Source organism: Pagrus pagrus, assembly GCF_965226575.1.
Source record: "Pagrus pagrus genome assembly, chromosome: 4".
Taxonomy (NCBI): domain Eukaryota; kingdom Metazoa; phylum Chordata; class Actinopteri; order Spariformes; family Sparidae; genus Pagrus; species Pagrus pagrus.
This window is the reverse complement of record NC_140188.1, coordinates 4,548,503-4,569,632: the sequence shown is the minus strand read 5'-3', so window position 1 is coordinate 4,569,632 and position 21,130 is coordinate 4,548,503. Positions and strand designations below refer to the sequence as shown.

The following is a 21,130-nucleotide window of genomic DNA, read 5'->3' as shown; positions in this document are numbered from 1 at the left end:
TTAGTTAATCTGATTAATTAGCGTAATGTAGTTTCATAATTAAGCTTAATTGAGACAAACTCAATCACATTCTTTATATTTTCCTTTCCTGTGTTTGTATGTAAGAGATCTTTGTACTACATTGCCATATGTTGTATTTTAGTGAGATAGTAGTGGGCTATCTTCAAATAATTAACTTACAATTTTACACTACGTGTTGTTTTCCATACATTTAGCCGAAAGTTTCTGTGTACGGTTTCTTTTGAGGTAAACTTTGAAAGTTATCTTTTTAAAAAATATATTTATATTATTATTATTTATTATGATGAAAAAAAAAAAAAAGACACTTTGCGACCTTTGCGACCGTCAATGGCGAACGGATCGGAAAACGGCAGTGAGAAGAAGATGGCGGAGGGAGGTAATGATGCAGAGCTGCTGAAGGAGAAGGCGAATAAGTACTTCAAAGGTAATTTGACACACCTGTCAAGTCCGTGGCTTTTACCAGCGGTTTACAACAGACAGAGATGTGACCACTAATTACAGCAGCAACATAATTACGTTGCAACACGCTCCGGCTGGAACCGGTCGCTAATGTTAAGCTAAGCTAGCATGGCTCAGAGCGCATGCTAGCTGTAAACCCCATTCATTGGATTACGCGGCACTGAATTGAAACGGGTTAGCGGATTTAGCTAACGCTAGCTAGCAGCTAGTTTAATACCAGCGGCAACAGCATGTTAACCCATGCTGTCACGCGTGTCACGTTAAATGCACCGCGAACTTTCTCACATTTGGTCATTTCTTTGGGTTTTGACCGCACGGCCCTCCGACGTGATCACCCATTTTGTTTGTATCCAGCCGTGTTGTCAGATTAGTGTGCAGCTAGCTGCAGGTGAGGATCGGGACACAACCAGAATGTTCTGCTAGCCAGCGGGCGCGTGTGCGCCAGCAGCAGGGCAGAGCCTCGTTTTAACACGGCTCACAGTGGAAACAGGTGCTGTAATGTTCAGCGTGTGCTGCTTTTGAGCCATTATTCCTATCTAGTTACATAAAATCAGATGCATCCATTCCTTACTAAGCGGTAGGATATAAATATTAACAGTGCGCCTCCGCTTTAATCATTAAGGAAGCATCAATAATGAAAGTCAAGTTATCTGATTGTGGGCCACTGTGAAGTCTTTGTGATGTTTATTTAGTTACATTTCAGGTTGTACTTATAATGCGAAATATTAGAGGATTTTACTTGTGCAGATCAAGTGTTCCTTCTATATACTTCCTGTTGAAGTTTGATATCTGTAGGCCTGAACATTACCAGGGCTGACACCCTCATGAGTCATAGCAGATGTAATGTGAATGCTGTCTGTTGAAGGATGGGCATGATTGCCTTTTTTTTAAATGTCTTATGCGGCATAAAATAAGGGACATGATTAGATATTTACCCATAATTACCAGGGAATTGCTATGTGAATGCCCCCTCACCTATCCCAATATAAAACTTACCACTTAGTGACAGAAAGATTGTCATGTCAAAGTAGCAGGCTTGCAACTGACAATTATTTTCAGAATTGATCAATTAATAATTTAGTCTAGAAAATGTCAAAAGACTATAAAAAACAACAATCCAAAACCAGAAGACTCTTCATATACTATCATAAATGACAAAGAACAGCAGCAAATCCTCACATCTCACAGCTGGAACCAGACAATGTTTGGCATTTGTGACTGAAATGATTGATTATCAAATTAGTTGACAAGGTTTTTCTTGCTTATTGGTGAATAGTGGTTCCAATTTTCTTGACTACTGGAAAAGGGAGGCATACAATTAGGTTTTCATAAATGTTTTATTTGTAACAAATCATTACAACAAAATTCAATCAAGTTATTGTTATAACATTCAGTCAACAAGTACACTGAAGTATACCAAAGTGGGAAGAAACAAGCACTTGCAAATTATTTCCAAACACTGACATATAACTGAGATTGATACAGTGACATGAGCCCAAATGGCATCACCATTGTTTCAGCACTCCTTGTATTTTGGCCTTAGTGTAAGAAAGAAAATATGCCTGTACTGCCTGCAGTGTTTGTGACATTTTGATAGGATCTTTGTAGAGCCACAAACTCTGTTTGCCAGTGAAGATGTTACATTTTGTTTTTCAGACAAAGACTATGAAAATGCAATCAAGTACTACTCAGAGGCCGTGGAGCTCAATCCATCCAATGCCATCTACTACAGCAACCGCAGCCTGGCATACCTACGCACAGAGTGCTATGGCTATGCCCTGGCTGACGCGACGAAGGCCCTGGATATAGACAAAAACTACATTAAGGGATATTACCGCCGTGCCACCTCCAACATGGCACTGGGCAAGTTCAAGGCTGCACTTAAGGACTACGAGACGGTAATAAATGCTGCACACTTTAACTGCCATGATGTCTAAACCTAGAATGAATGAATAATGTGCACAGTACAACTACATGTTTTTCCCTGATTTTTCTCAAAACAAAGAACACTACAATTCCATCTGTGATCACCATGAGGTGGGCTCCTCATATTGCTTTAACAGCTTGGAAAAGGGATCATCCTTTAATCCAGTCATGATGCCAATTAGATTCTGTGTGAAGGCACTCATACCACAGCTAATTTGGTGTCTATTGTTCATGGTGTTCTCATAATTAGAAATATAAATATACCAGGGCTGTGGTAACAAAGACCTACAAACTAGACGAAGCACCATGACAACAGAACATGAGAGCTAATCGTCATGAACTGATGAGAGGTTAGAGCTAAAGTTATAGGTTTTTATAGGTCTCTGAAATGTATCGGGCATAAGAGTGTGAATGTTTTAAATGTTGTTTATTTACTTTACCACAACGAACAAAATATGTATTATTTATTTAATATTTAAGAAATTAAAACCTTGATATACTTTAATTAGCATTTACATCCGGTTTAGTTTCTCTGTCAGCCTCAATGCCAGTGGATGATTAAGCAGTGTGTTTAATTCCTATCATTTCCCTTTCTGATAACAGGTAGTGAGGGTTCGACCGAATGACAAGGATGCAAGGATGAAGTATCAGGAATGTAACAAGATTGTGAAACAGAAGGCTTTTGAGAGAGCCATCGCCAGCGATGAGATAAAAAAATCTGTTGTTGACTCTCTGGACATTGAAAACATGAGTAAGTTCCCTGTGTTATTGGATGAGTATATGAAAAAATATATCTGAAATCACATTTGTCCTGATTGAGCAAATCATGTTGTATGTAAAACAGGAACTAATGATAACAAAATCCACTGGTGTGAACATTTTGTAATTCATTGGATTCTTTACTGTACTTGGTGATTTTTTTTTTCATCTGAAATTAAGATTATGTTTAATTGCAGCGATTGAGGATGACTATGTAGGCCCCAAACTTGAAGATGGGACTATCACATTGGCGTTCATGAAGGAGATGATGGATTGGTTCAAAGACCAGAAGAAGCTGCACAGAAAGTGTGCTTATCAGGTAAAGATTTTTATTCACATTAAATACACTCCCTGAAGGAAACATATCTGTATTTGTAATTTAATGTTTTTTTTTTTACTCCTTTCAGATCTTGGTGCAAGTGAAAGATGTTCTATCAAAACTACCAAGTCTTGTTGAAATCTCATTAAAAGAGGTGAGGACTTTGCAGATACTCACTTGTAAAGGGACATAAAACTGTGTTTACTTTATATACAGTGAGTGCAACAGTATAATTACATTCTTCAGTTACCAACTCTATGATCAGCCCATAATAACACTACAGAGGTTAGTCACCGCATGAGAGTAAATAAACCATGCAGGTCTAAGATGTTATTCTTCATGGCTGTTTGTCATCTTTTTTGTGACTCTTCTTTTTTTCTTCTTCTTTTCCACAGACAGAAAAAATAACTATTTGTGGTGACACCCATGGGCAGTTCTACGATCTCCTCAACATCTTCAAATTGAACGGCTTACCCTCAGAGACCAACCCTTATGTATCCTTTCTTTTTGCAGCAGCCACTAAACGGCTATTAAATTTGTGTCCAGGTTTAATAATTAACCAGTGGGTCTATCTGTAAAGGGCTGGGTGAAGAATACGCAATATTTTTAGTGTATATTACACTATACATATATATATGTGTGTGTGTGTGTTTGTGTGTGTGTGTGTGTGTGTGTCTCAGAATTTGTGTCTGTGTCCAAACCGCCAACAGCCTCAAATCCAAAACTTGTTTGTCATAATTCTTAACCACTGAATTCAGCTGTTCAATGGAGACTTTGTGGATCGCGGCTCTTTCTCTCTCGAGGTCATTCTTACTCTCTTCGGCTTCAAGCTACTCTACCCTGACAGCTTCCACTTGCTTAGGGGTGAGAGCAGTCGCACTGTGCCTGTGCACGATGAATGTGTAATATCTGCTGAAACATGCCATATTAACGTCTCACACTTTATACATGGTATCATGTCATCAAGCTTAAAGCACAGCACTGAAATTCATTTATTAGCCTTTTTCATATTGTGACATTTAACCAAGCTTTTTACCTACAGGTAACCATGAGACAGACAACATGAACCAGATGTATGGATTTGAAGGGGAGGTCAAAGCCAAGTACACAGCCCAGATGTTCCAGCTCTTCAGCGAGGTCTTCCAGTGGCTGCCTCTTGCACAGTGTATCAACAACAAAGTTCTGGTAAGCAGTGGCACTCACAGGGCCACCCAACTAGTTTTGTTGTTGTTCACGTGTGCTGTCTCTGTTTGATAACTAAATTCTACCGACAGTTGTGCTCATGGTGGATTATTTGATTATCTTTAAATACAGTGACTGTTATTGAAAACTGTGTGTGGGCTTTTTATATAATGGACGAACAGCCATAATTTACCCCAATCTTCTCTGAAGATTTGTTCTGTTATTAATGATTTTTGCAACCCTTAATAACGCAGTGGTTTGATATGTTGTACTGTGCGCACAGTCCTAATAAGATTCTCCATCTCAGATCATGCATGGTGGACTGTTCAGTGAAGATGGTGTGACATTGGACGACCTCAGGAAGATTGACAGGAACAGACAGCCTCCGGACTCAGGTAGGGTCATATTCCAGATGTAACATCAGTGTAAATTGGGCTCTAAAAGTGTTTTCGCAACTGTAGTTTCGCTGATATGGTTTGCACGAACAGGAAAAAAATGCATTTTGGTTCTGGTCCGGTTCCTGTTCGCACTGAATTTTTACTAATGAGGAGCAACAGAGTGCAGCTTTGGCACGCCTTAGGGTCGACAGGTGCGTAGGAGAAGACCGAAGGCTGACAAAATCAGGAAAAAGACTCCCGCACACTGTCGGTACTTAGACCTTCATCAGGTTATCTTGGGGAGAAGATAACCTGATGAAGGTCTAAGTACCGAAATGTTGTTGTCAATAAACTTAATCGCAAGTGAAGTGGACAGTGTGCGGGAGTCTTTTTCCTGACTAATGAGAAGTAAACATCAACTCAACTGGTAAGTCGTTGATTGGAGATAGGATTGTCTTCCTGCATCATCAGTACTCTAATGGGGAAATCAAATTCTGTTGAATGACAGAAGTTTATGCAGCACTTTAATGCTTCTCGTGTGTATATTTATGTTCTTTGGTGTTGCAAAGACCGCACAAAAGAAATAACTGATTTTAAGTATTATTAGTATTATTGGACCACATGTTGTGAAGAATGATTTACTTTAGAGACCGGACGAAATGGAGGCGTCTTGTTCAGTAACGATTCAGGGCTTACTGCTGTGGGATTGCTGTCGCACACATGAACTAACAAAGTACACAGTGTAGCATAAGCACAGCAGTTTTAACAGATTTTGACCCATTAAATAGGGAAAATACTGGTTTCACACATCAATTCTAAAATTACTTTCTGATTTCATGATCAGCAGATAGATTTATTGGTAGTTTAGCTTTTGAAATTGTGCCAAAATCACACATCTCTGATCATAAAATCCTTGGGTTGGTTTGTTTGCTTTCACACCATGAATGAATTGCGCCACAGTCCACTTGGAACCAAACCAAGACTTTTTCAAACAGTATTTTGGTCAGCACCAGGATACGATTGACGGCTTTCACACCAGTCCAAATGAACAAAACTAAATTGGCAAATGCACCAGGTTCCCTTTAACCTGTCAGGTGTGAATGCACCATAAAAAAACATTAATATAAAGGAAAATGAGTCAATTTCAACGCCTTCCTCTGCTCTTTCACAGGTCCCATGTGTGACCTCCTCTGGTCAGATCCACAGCCTCAGGTCAGTTCCCACACAGAACATCATTAGGTCTATAATGTCAGAGTATGCAGTAGTTTGTTAGAGTAACATTCAGTCTACTTCTACTTTGGATTAATAATTAATTGTCCACTTCTCTCTCTCTCTGTGTCTTGTAGAATGGCCGGTCCATCAGCAAGCGAGGAGTGAGCTGTCAGTTTGGGCCAGATGTGACAGAGCGCTTCCTGGAACAGAACAAGCTGGACTTCATCGTGCGTAGTCATGAGGTCAAAGCTGAGGGTTACGAGGTCACTCATTCAGGGAAGTGCATCACCGTGTTCTCAGCACCCAACTACTGGTACGTTATCATGCTGGCTAACTTAATTAAGAGTGTGGAATCATCTGTTACTGTTCATTTTAACTGTTGTGTGTTGTATCCTGCCTTCCCTCAGTGATCAGATGGGAAACAAAGGAGCTTATATCCACCTCAGGGGATCAGACCTCAAGCCAGAATTTCACCAGTTCACTGCTGTGGTCAGTATCCTGTACTCTCAATTGTTATATTTATTGTAATTGTCACCTTGTGTCAACATGCCATCATCATCATGCCCATTGGTTTTGGTAATTACTCACCCAGAGGCTTCATGGCTCAGATTTTTTTTCTTATGTAAACTGGTCCTGTTCAGCCCATTTGTCTAAACTGCTTATTTAGTAGTAAAAGTAATTTGAAGGTGAAAAGTTATTAATCAAAACTTCTGTTGCAGTTTTATTAAAGAGCCACTTCAGTTAAGTAAAATGTAATTAACACCAAGTAGAAGTAAGTCAAAAACTACTAAAACAATTTTCTCAATTTGGTGCAGCCGCAGGTTTGGATCGCAATTCATTTATAACCCACTGACGTAGATATTGACAGCTGTAAAGGAGCATTGTTTGAATTACATTACAGTCGACTGTATAAAGACTAGTCAGTCATTAGACGGTCTACTGCTTAACACTAAACACTACTTTGGCTAACACAGCCAAACATAAAACAAGTGCAACAACAGACACCATTGCAAGCCAGCTAATATAACTTACTAGTCAACCAGCAAGAAGGCCAGCGGTGCCTTCTTGCTGGTTGATTAGAACTGGAGCCCACTAACCAGGTCCATTTCTATTGCACCTGAAAACCACCTCCTCCCATTGGTTCAAACTCCTGTGCTACAAGTGTAAATGCCAACACCCTGGTGCTCCCAGCTCCCAGTTTCTGGTCTGAGCAGACTCACCTAGCAGCACAGATATCGTCAGCTACACTTAGCGGCAGTCAGTCACTTGTTACTTAACAACAAGTAAAGCTTTCTGTATAAGTCATAGACTTATCATAGTGGGGGACAGAGGACGTGAAAGGAAAAAAAAACAACAATTTCTCAATAAAATAGGATCAGTTTCACTCACACTGGTAGTTTGGGACACAGTGCTCTAAAGTGTCTTGCACTTCTTATCTTTCCCTCTCACCCAAGTTGCATTAAAATGATATTTAAGTGGTTAATTTAAGGTAAAATGGTAACATAATGTTTGGAAGCCCAGCTAGAAAGCTCCTAGAAAGCTTGTTGCATCTTGATCTAATTTTTGTCTGCCTCTGATTCTCTTTTACAGCCTCATCCAAACGTCAAACCCATGGCGTATGCCAACACGCTAATGCAGTTGGGGATGATGTAGAGGCCACGCTAACCTGTCTGTGACACTGACAACCTCCCATCTGACCTGAACCATCCCAGCCACCACACTCCCTCCAGTGCTCGGACATGCTCTTGTTCATGCTTAGCCTAAGGGATCCCTCTCCCCAACAAACTTCCACTAGTTGTATGCAGAAAGCACGTGGTGTAATTGAGATGGGAAGAGATCACTTACACCAGCCCAGTTCAGAACTGGGTCTGTTCTTTCATGTTATCAGTTAAAACTGGAAAATCCCCCATTCCGTTGTCCATTTACCTAATTGTGTGTTCCATCACTGGGTAAAGAAACCAACCCTGAGAATTTCAGATGAGTCTCCTTGGAGCTGTTTGGTTTTTAAATATCTGATAAACTCGGCAGATGGATCAAATAGCTGGTATGTACCAAAGATCTGTAATGAAAATGATTGTTCAGTTTTTACAAGGAGCATCCTCTGATTCTGAAACCTAGCACTGTTGGCCTCTGTACACAGCTTAGAGCATTGTAAACTGGGTAAAGAGCAGCATGTTTATCAGTGTTTCTCAAACCAACCTGCAGTATGTCAGTTAATTTTTTATTTTACAGGAATACGAAATATGATTACATATATTATCCCAGCCCCAAAAAATAGATTGATTGTCCCTGGGTACACTCTTAAAGGTGCTGTTTGCCATTAGTGGTGTATTTAGTTGGTTCGGTCATGTAGCTGGTAACATTTATTTTGCACTGCTTCCTGTTGAGGAAGATACTGCTGCTCTCCATGTTTTCATCCCCGACCATCATTGTGCCACTCACCTGGCAGCTCCTGCACAGTCTCCTCTCCAGACTAGCTTTGGTGTAAAGGCAAACACTGATGGCACTCTAGTCTCCAATACATGTTCGATTGCTGGTGACTTATTATCCCCATATGTGGATTTCTTCAGTACACAAACGTCCAAAATGCAATCCTGTCTTGAAACGCACAGCTGCATTGTCCAGTGGCCCTCAACTTTTTAGATAAAGAAATACACTGATGTGTATGTATATATACTGTATCATTTAAAGATTCCGTGTAATGTTTGGAGAAAATTATTGAATAAAAAAAATACAGTCCGGTGATTTTAGAAACAAGCTGGCATCTTTGTCAATTTAGCAGTGTTGAAAAAAAGTATCCAAAAGTCATATTAGAGTAAAAGTAAAGATATTGTGTGTGACATATTACTTTGGTTAAAGTGAGAATTACTCATATTAATAGAAATTCAGTAAAAGTCTTAAAGCTTTTTTAATATCGAGACACTTGAGTATAAAGTAATTTTCTGGCTATACATGCACTTTATACATACATGTCTATATTTTATACTGTGGGTCGGCCAGATTATCTAATCAGGTATTCTGCTGTTTTATGATTATAAGAATCATTAGGTTTTCTTTATCTGATTGGCCATAAATTAAATTAATTTAAATTAAAAAAGTGCAACTCTGGCTCTGATGCAGCATGTAATCTGCAAAGTAACTAGTAACTAAAGTAAATGTCATATAAGTAGTAAAGGGTACAATATTTACCTTCAAAATGTAGTGCAGTGGAGGTATAAAGCAGCAAAAATACTTACGTACAGTATAAATACCTAGAAGTTGTACTTAAGTACAGTACGTGGAAAAATAAAGTTATTTTATTTAGTTACATTCCGTCACTGCAATTAGAGAGTCTACTTGTTTTGGGGGAAAGGGGGTTTGCAGTGTCAACTACCTGATGTCAACATGCTGATTAATAAAAATACTTGTGTTTTATTATTTGATCATAAATAATTTACTGCGGGCTTCATAATCAATCCGCTTCACGAATGAAAGAGGCTGCGTCACGCCGCTTCCTGGTTGTGTGGCAGTCGCATTTATTTGACGTCACGAGCCTCAACAGCTGATCGTCAGTCGTCAACTATGCGCCGCGAGTTGACAACACAGCACGAGTTTCACCTTGTTGTGAACACAGTTGGACACGAAGCCATCAGCAGCAGCAGCAGCAACACCGAACTGAGATGCCAAAGTACTGTTCGGTCCCGAACTGCAGGAATGACTCCGGGAGCGGCAGCGACAGGAAAAGCTTCTACAAGTAAGCTGGTTGTGTCTGTAAGCTAGCTCACCTCAGTGCTCAGGTAGTTCAGGTAGAAGCGTCATCTAACTTTATCCAACGGCTTCCTGTTTGATGAGTCACACTTAAACAACGTCGATTCGTAGAACAGGTTTGTTGACTGAAATAAATCATCGTTGTCATGAAATATCATATTCAGATATTTTTCGGCGTTTTCTTTATCACCTGCTAAGTTTGTGTCTTCTTGGGTCTTCTTGAAACAGTCCCGTTGGGACAGTCTGAGTCCTGATTGAATCATGATTTGAGACTGTCAGCCAGTCGAGAGGTTTACTGCCAAGCAAGTACATATGATGTCGTCCGTACTTCTATCATTCTTAGAATAGTTACATGCTTTATAGTAGAACAAAGTACTCAAGTTACTAATAATACAGATAATAAAGTGGGGGAAAAATGACAGAAGTAACACAGGCTAGTATGGTGGTGTTCATTCTTATACGTGCTCATATATTCAGATATACAGTATGTTGCTGCACTCGGCAAAGTATTTTAACTCTATAATGCGGTTTACAGGTGATTTCCAGTTATTTTATGAAGGTAGATTTTTACCAGTTCGTTCTTATTTGTCTCATAGCTACAAAATAGTATTATGTGTAGCTTATTGTCTATATCTGATATAAGCTTGGGTGTTGATATACATAAAATAATGCACCTCGGTTCACGTGTTTGTTAAACTTGTTTTTTTATTTACAGAAGTTATAACTGGTTGCCAGAACTTTTTTAGTTTCGGAGAAAAAATATTCAAAGAATTCAGCCTAAGATTTGCATACAGGAAAAACCTGATTGATGAGAGTAGAAGCATTACAGTCGGGGGCTCTGTTGTGCTGTCAGGAGCATTTTGCAGGCGTGGTTTCTGTCAACTGGGAAGGGTCACTACTGATCAATCAAAGTGGGTTTAAGTGATCACCTTTATAACACTTATGTCCTGATGGGACTGGTCTCTTACATTATAATGCTCCCATTCATGGGGCATGAGGAGGGGTCACTGAATGGTGTGAAGAGTGTGAAATCAGTGTGAATCATATGCTGTGGCCTTCGCAGTCACTAGATCTCTACATAACTGAACGTTTACGGGAGATTTTAGACACATGATGATTTTACAGGGAGTTTTGGCTTTCATACCCACAATACTGTGGAAGTCCCACAGTATAATTAGATATTACTTACAGTGAACGGGAGAAAGCCAGCATTTTAGTAACTGTTGCGATTATGGCTTTGATGTGTCTGACAGTATCATTTCAAAAGGTGTTTCTAATATTCTGTCCACCTTGCACCAAATATTAGAGACATTTCTCAATATAAACATAATCACTTCCAGCACCACCACTAACTCAACCTCATAAACTACCAGTGTTGTTGTCTTACACTATACAGAGTGTAATGGCACAAGCCGAAATGTGATGAGTCCACAGAGTCGGTCAGTTACCTGATCCCAGCATCAGTGCTGATGCTCTGATTTCCAGCTGAGGCAGGAAGCTATAATGCTAATAAATATTGACTTTACTGTCATATCATTGGAACAAACACGGTGTAAATTCTGTTTTTCTTTGCGTTTCTGTTCTTTAATATTTCTGTGGTCAGTGTCTCACATCACCGGTCTTAATTGTATTCTAGGTTCCCTCTGCAGGACACGGCCCGGCTGCATCAGTGGCTGAGGAACATCGGACGTGAGAACTGGACTCCCTCTCGACACCAGTATATCTGCCACGAACATTTTTCACCTTCGTGTTTCAAGGTGCGATGGGGTATCCGTTACCTGGAGAATGATGCTGTGCCCACAGTCTTCCTGGAGGCCGAGGTAAAACAAGAAGAGACCTACTATAGTCTCTGAAATGTTACGGCTACTGAATTATGAAGATAGATAGACACTTAAACAGATCTGCAAATGTACTGATTGAATTGATTAGCTGCAGTACGTAAAGACCATGCTGTGGCCAATTCTGCTGAGTTTTCTGAAGTTAGTAGGACAGTTTTGTTTGCAACACTACACCTGCTCTGTGAAACAATATCATGTTGCTTTTGACAAACACACACTCCTGCTTCTTTCTAGAAACGGAAAGCTACTGATCACTGTGAGAAGAAGCCAAAACGGCTTCGAGCTGACAGCAGTGAAAGCATAACGGTGTCGGATGACAGGACGGAGGCTGTTGACGCTGCAGAGATGGAGAGTATGTTGCACACGGTACACCTGTATGAGATCACTGTGGACCCAGCGCAGCAGGGAGATACCAGCCTGCTGGAGTCAATTGATGTTGGCGAATCTGACCGTTCTCTCCAAACAGACACGAACCCGCTGGCATCGGTGGACGCATTCGAAACAGTGGCAAATTTCCCTTTGACTTTATTCCAGACAGTAGCTGATCTAAGTAAGAGTGGAGAGAACACAGAGGTGGTGGTGATGTCTGAATGCCCTGCTGGTGAAGGGCAGGATGAGCTGGTGAATGGAATCATTTTAACTCAGGGCCACGGGCTGGTCCTGAATGAATCCACACTCGGCTGTACAGACGAGGCTGTGGCCTCTCTCTGTGTTGAAGATTTGGCTCGTACCACCGAGGAGCTCTCAGACCTCCACGAAGGCCATGAAACTCAAGTCATTGCATACTTCGAGACAATACCAAGCGTGTTCCCCAGTGAAACCGCCAATCACATCACCTTCACTCCGGATACCGTGCTGTCATCTGCTCTGAGCTCCAAACCCATCACGTCCACTCTGCCCATAGTGTCCAAACATGTACCACCTTCCCCCACGTCCCTGGTCCTCACTGTGGAGAGACTGGACACAGACGAGGGAGAGGGAGACGATGGCCAGTCAGAGGATGACGGTGTAGAGCCACTGGATCACCAGCTGGAGGAGCACTGGTGAGCAATTTCAAGGACATGTCTGTACTTTCACTCAGGGAAATATTTATCAAGAATTATCACAAATGGTTTTTTTTGGTGCTGCAATGATTGATAGATTATTCTAGTCAGTCTTGAATTTAATTTCAATAAAGATGTAACAGTCAATAGCTAAATATCAAAAATGGATAATTTAAATGATCTTTCAAGCTTTTACAATGGCTTTCCTTTTTTATATGAACAGCTACCATAGGAACAGTTTGAGTAAGGAGCAGCTGGAGGCAATTGTGTCTGAGCTGCAGAAGAAGGTCAAAGTGCTGCAGCAGCGACACCGCCGACACCTGGAGAAACTTCTGGGACTGGAGAACACAGTCAGCCAGCTGAGACAAAGCAACCTGCTGAATGAAGAGCGACTGCAGCTGCTTGAGAGGGTGAAGAGCTTTAAGTATTTACATGAAGTAATACCAGATTATTGATTTTCTGTGCAATATACGCAACAATTAGCTCAGCCAGAGATGACAAGGTGTAAGCATCTGGGTGAACATATTGTGAAAATGTGAAACGGTACATTCCCTTTTTTGTGTTCTTCTCTTTCTCAGGCTTACATACAGACCAGTGCAGCAGTGTCGGATGCTGGTGAGACTGTGGCTATCATCTATGAAGAGGATGATGCTGCATACTTGTACACACCACTGAACAACGCAGATGAGAAGCTGTGAGGCCGGACTGACTGCAGACGTCCCAACTGCGTTTCTGTCTGCTACCCACTGTGCCAAAAGGGATATGGCTAATTCATTTGGCAACTAAATGCTACCTTTTTTTTTCTTTTAACAAAATGGCATCTATGTCTGAAATGTGGTAATGTTTGGATAGATCTGTGGTGAACTTTGCACAAATATGGATGATTAATTAGGGACAATGTTGAATGTGTTTTTTATGGTTTTCACTCGTTACCTCTTTTTTCCTTCCTTCTACCACTTTTGTTTGACTTTTTAAGTATTTTTGTTGGTGATAATGTTCATATCTAATTAAAAATAACTTCCATTTTGGTGTTTTCTTCATTTCTTTCGTTACTGCACACAACAGCTATTAAAAGACTACTAAACCTTTCATTTTCTTCATTTTTTTCTCTTTGGCAGTAGCAGCAAAGAAAATGAGTCTACACAGTATTCATACCCTGTAACGGGGTTAGGTCAGCTTAGGATACATAGTTACAGTTAAGATATCACCAATTGCAGGGTTGGTTCATGCAAGCTAAAACTCCTTTTTCCAAGTAACATCGACAGCGTTTTGCTTTATAGTGATTTAATTAACTTTTTGCTGAAACTTTGTGTCAAATAATTAAGTGTTGAGTGCGGTCAGGGTGTTGGCACAACATGTTTTCTCCAGTTTTCTTCCTTATTGATGAAATATGAATACGAAACACCATTTCAGTTGTGCAGTGGTAGTTTTTTCTTCAAAGTATATTTTTATTCAGGACATCTTATTAAAGGAATACTTTGCAGGATCTGTTGACTGCAGTTTGTAAACACACCATTTAAAAGGTGAAAGGTGGCTGATTGTTGAGTAGCTGTCTGTGTATGAAAGAGACTCAACAATCAAATGTCTTTCTCCAGAATCACCAAAGCTACAAAACATCCTCAACAACAAACAAAAGATGATAGAGACAGAGAGCAGGGTCTATGCAGGTACAGACCCCATCACGCACTGCTAGTGGGTCAGAAGTGATGACTGAGTGGGATTACTCTCATAAGAGTCTATACATTGTTTATTTAGGAAAATCCTGCATAGTTTTATCTGAAACAGGGAAGCAGTCAAACAGTTTTCCAAGAAGAAAAGCGATACTTAACAAATCTCTTTTTACTTCAGTCAGTGTTCAAGATTTGAGGCCAGTTTTGTGTTTTACTCTACAAAGTTTACTGGACAAGATGACTCATTAAACATGCTTGATTTCATACAGTGGCTACTTTCCCATTGTGGCCTGCTCGCACTCTATGTCTCCACTAGATGGCGATAGAGGCTGCTGTTTCACCTGAACTCCAGGTGGTATTCACTGGTGGTAAGTATTCATTATGATTCGTGACTGGACTAATTTTTAAGAGTAATAAAAAAAAGTTTTAATGCTGAAATGAAAGACAAACTGCACAACAGGAAATGAATATGTAAAGTGTACTGTGGGGAGTGGAACGATGGCTGAATACCTTTCAGGGCGGTTGATAATAACCAACAGTAGATAAAACGGTGTCTTAGATGATTGAATAGAGATTTGGCATTTCTCAGAAAGAGAATAACACAGTGATTTTATCCACTTCACGGTAAAATTGTCCAATTTAGTTGTTGGGCACATTTCCATCTGTAAACAGAAAATAATTACAGAGGTAAAAAAAAAACAATGTCATTTAATTTTTCCCCCTTTGACAGACTGTTAGAGTCACCAAGGAACCCAAGAGGAAGGAAGGCTCATTACGTCACTGAATCTTGCTTTGGTGCCAGACTGTGTTGACGTCAATGGGAGATGCATGGAGCAACACTCTAAAAGCAGCGTATGTTGGGTTTTAGTGTTTCTCCATGCATAGACTCATGACTTGGATACAGCCGGCACCGCGGTCTAGTCCCAGAGCAAGATTCAGTGACGCGATGACCCTTTCTTCTTTTTTAGGTTCCTTGAGGTACACCAGGAAATGCTTCGTAGATATTAATGAAATAGTTTTCTGAATCATTAATCCTCTCAGTCAGTCAGTCATTGAGTGATTTCCATTTAAACATTTATCACTAATATTTCCTTATTTTGCTTTAAAGGCTGTTTTGAATTGTCAACAGTAGCTGATCGCAACACTTCTCATCATTTCCTTCTCCTCCTCCATCCTTTACATGAGCAGAAATACAGCAGCAGGTCTTCAGATGTTTGGCTCCCAGCTGGTCCTGGGGGGTGAAGGGGTGAGGAAGGGGGAGCTTAGGGTTAGAAGGAGGAGCAGAGGAGTGGGGCGGGATGGAGAGGCAGCTGATCTCTCTGCATTGGGCGGGTGGCACTGGCTGTATGGTGGCACACTATCAACCTGCATAATGACATAACATTATTTCAGTTTTCTGTAAAAAAGAATCAAGTGTAAAAAACATGAGTAAACTTGGCTGTATGTATTTTTAAGACTTTTTCACTTGAATCGCATATTCTTTGTACACTTTTTTAAAGTGGTTGAACTCTTTGTAGCAATCACCGTCAGTACCAGTAGTATCTGTTGTAATTTGCGGTTATATTTACTGTACATGTAAAAGTCCCTTTGTTTTCAGCTTCATTAGTTAGATTAACAATCTAACTTGTTAAATGACTGAAGTAACATCTAAAGTCTACCAGAAAAAATACGAGATATTCAGGAATTGCTTGCACAGTGTGAAGGTCGAGGAAAAGGACTTGCACAGGGTTAAAATATCTGAGTGAAAGTGTAAGCCGAGATTAAGTGTTTCCACTGCTCATCCTTTGAAATGCACGTTTGTAATACAAGCATAGTTTCGATATTTACTAGTCTGCCTGTTTTACTGGCCTACACACAAATAATTGCGTAGTGAAATAAACGTTTTGTGTAAATATTAAGCATGTATTTACTCGACAGACTCCACCTTCGGCATGTGGCTGCCAGTGTTTCTCAGGTCATCCAGGTCAGTCATCCCCAGCTTCCACCTCTGCCATTTCTTCTTTATCTCTGCCTGCACCTGAGTTACAGAGAAAAAGAAGAGCGGAAAAGGGTTATAATGATGGGTACATTTATCAACAGGGGATAAATGAGAAATGACACAAATGTAGGAAGTGACTGCATACTATTAGAAATGAAAACACTGCATTTCCTTACTTCACACACACACACACACACACACACACACACACACACACACACACACACACACACACACACACACACACACCACATACCTCCTTGTTGACAAAACAGTAGAGGATGGCTACAAGTAAACCCTGTGAAGAGGGGAAATGACTCTTATTGTCAAACCAAATGTATAAATTGTGCAGATATCTTTATCCAAATGATATATAAAGTCTTGACATTACCTGGAAAGAGTTGAAGAAGAGTTGGAAAAAGAGAATGATGTAACGGAGGATGCCCCCCGTGTGCTCCTCTGCCAACACTGCAAAGACCACTTCATGGATCCCCAGCAGAGGGATCAGGGTCAATGTGGATTTGGCCAGTCTGCAGAGAAAGCACAAAACACAAGAAGTTCTTTTTGCCAATTTGTCCATTTAATTTTCACGGACAGGCATTAACCAGGAGCAGCCTTAAATCCAAACTGCCTCCTTCCTGGGGCATTCAGCTAGTCAGGGTGGATATTAAACTACAGAAATACAGTGATGGAGTGTTGCCTTTAGATCTGTTGAGTGTTTGCCCTAATACACATCAGCAGGGTAGATGCTCCACTTTGTTTTTTTCCAGTTAAAGGACAGTGTCATACACAAACAGCTGCCCATGAACTCTGATCAGGGACAAACAGAAAAGTAAGTATTCTTTCTCCGGCAGAACATTGCAGGAGATAAGACAGTAGCACTGCTGGATGTGTGTGTTTGTGTGTGTGTGTGTGTGTGTGTGTGTGTGTGTGTGTGTGCGTGTGATGCTGAACAAGGTTATGTCAGGACATTATAAGAGAGGCCTCTGTATTTGTAGTGGGAGATGTATTTTTAGTATTTTTTCTTCAGTGTTTTCAGGGGGAGTGAATAAAACTTGGGCAGTGTTGGAGCACTACAGCCGTGTCCACATGTCTTACCTGATTTTGTAGTCTGTGTATCTCATCTGATGGGCTTTCAGTTTGGACACCAGAATATGAATGATGCGTATAAAGATGAAGAAGTTCACCTGAAGAGATAAAAACACATCATAGTGTTACAGATAAGATTATATGCCAGTTCATAACACAAATTCAAATCAGTTTTTAAATAATGTAATGCTTTGTTGAAGGAAGCTTCTATGAGTCAGCCATGAAACCAAATATAACCACAGAAATATCCTGCCTCATTATATGTACATGCTGATGTGCATGTGTCCTGTTGGAGTATGTATTTGTGTGTGATAATCTGAATGAGACAGTGTTGCACGTCATGGATGTACAGGCATGGTATCTGCACTATATGACAGCTAGCAACCCCCAACACTTCCTGAAGAAGAACTGTGAGGCGGCAGAGAGAGGAAGTCGACACGATGCAGATGAGAAACATCACAGAGAAACACAATTTACAGACCATATGTACAACAGCCAACCTGAAGCTCACGGGGCTGTGATGTTTCTCTTCTCTGCTGTCTGCATTTATTTTATATTTACTGGAGAGAGTAATAGGCTCTGAAACATCCTGAAATTGCCAGTTACCCTGAGTCTATTTGAGTGTGTGAATGTCCCTGTGTGTACATTACCAGAATGGCGAGCAGAATGGGAGTGCGAATTATCCACCAGTGTACCATGTTCACGTTAATTTCCCAACATCTACAAAGAACGAACACATTAAAAGGTAAAATTGAATTTAATTAAAATCTGCCGAAATGGTGCACACAAAATTTAGTAAAACTTACCTTGTGTTTTCAAACAGGTAACGTACAATAATCCAAGGCACCACAAATAACACTGGAGTGCCTGACGAAAACAAACATATGTAAGTATAGAAAGTTCACAAGACAACAGCAGATTCATTTGACTAATTTATAATAATGTGACAGATAATTAACAGCAAAACCATTTCCTTTTTTATTTAATTTGCTTTCAATTTCAGCTGTATTGTGTGTGACTATTTGTGTGTGTGTGTGTGTGTGTGTGTGTGTGTACCCCAGCCTATGATTAGGTATCCAGAGAAGTAGCGGCTGTCAGAGAAGACCACCATCACCAACAGGTTGTGCAGGTACAGACCTTCCACCAGCAGCCAGTAGTAGTTGGCTCCTACACAGTACTGCATCAGCACCTGAGCCACGCGGCAGCCTGTCACTGCCTAACGTGTGTGTGTGTGTGAAGGAAGAGATAAAAAGTTCTCGAGACGTTACAAGACATCAACAGAAACGGTTCCTACGTCTTGTGGGTCAAATCCCAGTCAAGACTGCAGCCTCTATGAGCAGATACCACGTCAAGATTTTAAATCTCTTTAACCGTTGTCTTTTTTTATGTTTCTCAGATTTACCAGGTCAAAACTTCAACAACATGATTAGTATTCCTTTTGAATTTCAAGTCAAGCCTCTAGAGAGTCAAGTCCCACAGCAATCAAGTCCAACTTTTTGTGATACAAGTCTGACTACGAGTCCAGAGTTATGATATCGACTACTTAGGGAAGCCCTCAGAGGCAAATGGGAAAGAAATTCTGATGATCCATTTGCTAAACCTAATCTAAATTAGTTTCTCTGCTGTGTTAATGACCAAGAACATTTGGCAGGTGATGAGAAGGATTCATTGTTGTAATACTCATTTTGACCACAAGAGGCAGAAGCACACCCCTTTTAGGACTTTTGTAGATACTTGATGAAACTGTTGACTTGTGTATCAGCAATACCTTTCGTTTCCAAAGTTTTGACCTGGTTGAAAATTGTCTTTTGATGCAATTAAGGGTTGGAAAATACAATCAGCCATGTTTTCTGTGCCCCAACCTGATCACTGAGTACATCTGAGACGTCCCTGAGCTCAGGAATGTCTCCACTCAGCAGAGCATCTCTGGTCAGGATGGACACAGCTCGCAGAATGAACGATGCAAACAAGTTGGTGTGGATGTAGTTTCTGGTGCAGCGCAGCCTCCTGCAGACATCACACACGCACACAGTGATGTTCAACGGTGTTCTAGATTCAGTCGGACTGCTAAATATGTGACACACTGAGTGAAATGTTCAATATTTCAAGAAAAGCATACACTATGTTTCTTGGGGCCAAACCTGGTCAGATATTTGCTAAATTCAATATATATTTTTTTTTTCACATTTTCTAACCATTTCTCATTGTTAGTGCATGCTGCTGTCATGCTTTTACGTTGACACTGCAAACAATTCAGAGAAGCATGAATTGCTGGTTGTGTTTTTTTCTGTCAGAATGCCCAGAGGAACAGAAACAGCACCTGAGGTCTGAATTAACTCTGAATGTTTTTCTGTAATTCTATTTGTACTATCTTAAGAATAAGACTTTTATATCTACAGAGGGAGCAGGTCCTCTTCCACAGTGTCTGCCATGTTGCACCGCCATGTTTTTACAGTAGCCCAGAACGGACAAACCAAACTCTGGCTCTAGAGAGGGCCTTGTGCATTTTTAGCAGCCACCATAGGGGATGGGGAGACCAGGGTTATTTCGTTGGTTGCAATCTGCAACCACGAAGCTAAATGCCACTAAGCCATGCATGATAAGATGTCCTACAGAAATATACTGGTTGTGGCAATAATAGCCTTGGTTTACAATAATAATTAACTTTAGCTATTTAACATTTCTAAAGTTATAATGCTTCACTGTGAGTTAGCAGAGTGCAAATTAATCCTAAAGCAGAAAACAGATTGAGGAGAAGAGGCTCCTACCTGAAGAACAGCAGAATAATCAGAGCCAGACACAGACTAGCCAGACTGATGCAGTAACCTACTGTGTACATGACTCTGAAGTAGGCTAAGATCATCATCTGCCTCTCCTGTGAGAAATGCAATGAGAAGACAAGAGTGGGTTAATACCGTGGGCAAGAACGGAAAGTTAATTTTTGTGTATGTTTATGTTTGTGTGTGTGTACCTGAGCTTCCTGTTGGCTGTTGTCAAAGTCACACTGAGAATGGTCCCTCCAGGTGCTGCTGGAGTTGCTGGTGCTCCACTGACCATCTGGTCCACACTCCCGCAACACAAAGCCATTACGCACTGCACAAACACAGCCTTGATTACATAATATAGTACACATCTATAGTGAGAATAACACTATGTGTGTGTGTGTGTGTGTGTGTGTGTGTGTATGTGTATGTGAGACGGCATTCCTACCTTGATTGTACCAGGGCAGGTACCAGGGGCAGGGCACCTTGACTGTAGAGTTTGGTTTTCCATCTGACCAGCAGGCGTACATGTCAAACATACGACTACAAAACACTCCTGAGGAGAGGAGAGGAGAAGACAGGAGAGGAGAGGAGAGGAGAAGGCACCATAGGTATGGGTGGCTGAACATTTTTGCCATCATTCATTAATAAAATGCACATGTTTGTATTTGTTACCTTTGGGTCTGAGTTCTGTGCTCATCTGGAGCAGACATTCGGTCCTGTAGCGGTTCCATTTCTCCATCGTGTC

The 21,130-nt window shown here is 40.6% G+C and overlaps 3 protein-coding genes across 3 annotated transcripts; 2 read left to right on the top strand and 1 right to left on the bottom strand.

The window, feature by feature from the left end:
* Positions 1–348: 348 nt before the first annotated feature.
* ppp5c (protein phosphatase 5, catalytic subunit) lies at positions 349–9,000 on the top strand (the record flags this gene model as incomplete). Its single annotated transcript, XM_084351645.1, has 13 exons — positions 349–445; positions 2,137–2,378; positions 3,010–3,157; positions 3,363–3,484; positions 3,573–3,638; positions 3,880–3,978; positions 4,243–4,348; positions 4,527–4,669; positions 4,974–5,061; positions 6,215–6,255; positions 6,390–6,568; positions 6,663–6,744; positions 7,846–9,000. The coding sequence occupies 13 exons, from the start codon at positions 349–351 to the stop codon at positions 7,906–7,908; spliced, it is 1,476 nt and encodes a 491-aa protein (XP_084207771.1). The 3' UTR covers positions 7,909–9,000.
* An 802-nt stretch (positions 9,001–9,802) lies between these two features.
* Positions 9,803–13,974, top strand: LOC311256044 (THAP domain-containing protein 5-like). The gene is made up of 5 exons (XM_084350793.1): positions 9,803–9,988; positions 11,639–11,822; positions 12,075–12,883; positions 13,107–13,293; positions 13,462–13,974. Exons 1-5 carry the CDS (start codon positions 9,915–9,917, stop codon positions 13,579–13,581), a joined length of 1,374 nt encoding a protein of 457 aa, XP_084206919.1. The 5' UTR covers positions 9,803–9,914; the 3' UTR covers positions 13,582–13,974.
* A 1,785-nt stretch (positions 13,975–15,759) lies between these two features.
* Positions 15,760–21,130, bottom strand: LOC311255725 (glucagon receptor-like; the record flags this gene model as incomplete). The annotated part of the gene is made up of 13 exons (XM_084350374.1): positions 21,058–21,130; positions 20,831–20,938; positions 20,592–20,713; positions 20,389–20,495; positions 19,483–19,627; positions 18,677–18,836; positions 18,427–18,487; positions 18,271–18,340; positions 17,630–17,718; positions 16,923–17,061; positions 16,788–16,829; positions 16,478–16,570; positions 15,760–15,918 (listed from the first exon to the last, which is right to left on the bottom strand). Exons 1-13 carry the CDS (start codon positions 21,122–21,124, stop codon positions 15,760–15,762), a joined length of 1,362 nt encoding a protein of 453 aa, XP_084206500.1. The 5' UTR covers positions 21,125–21,130.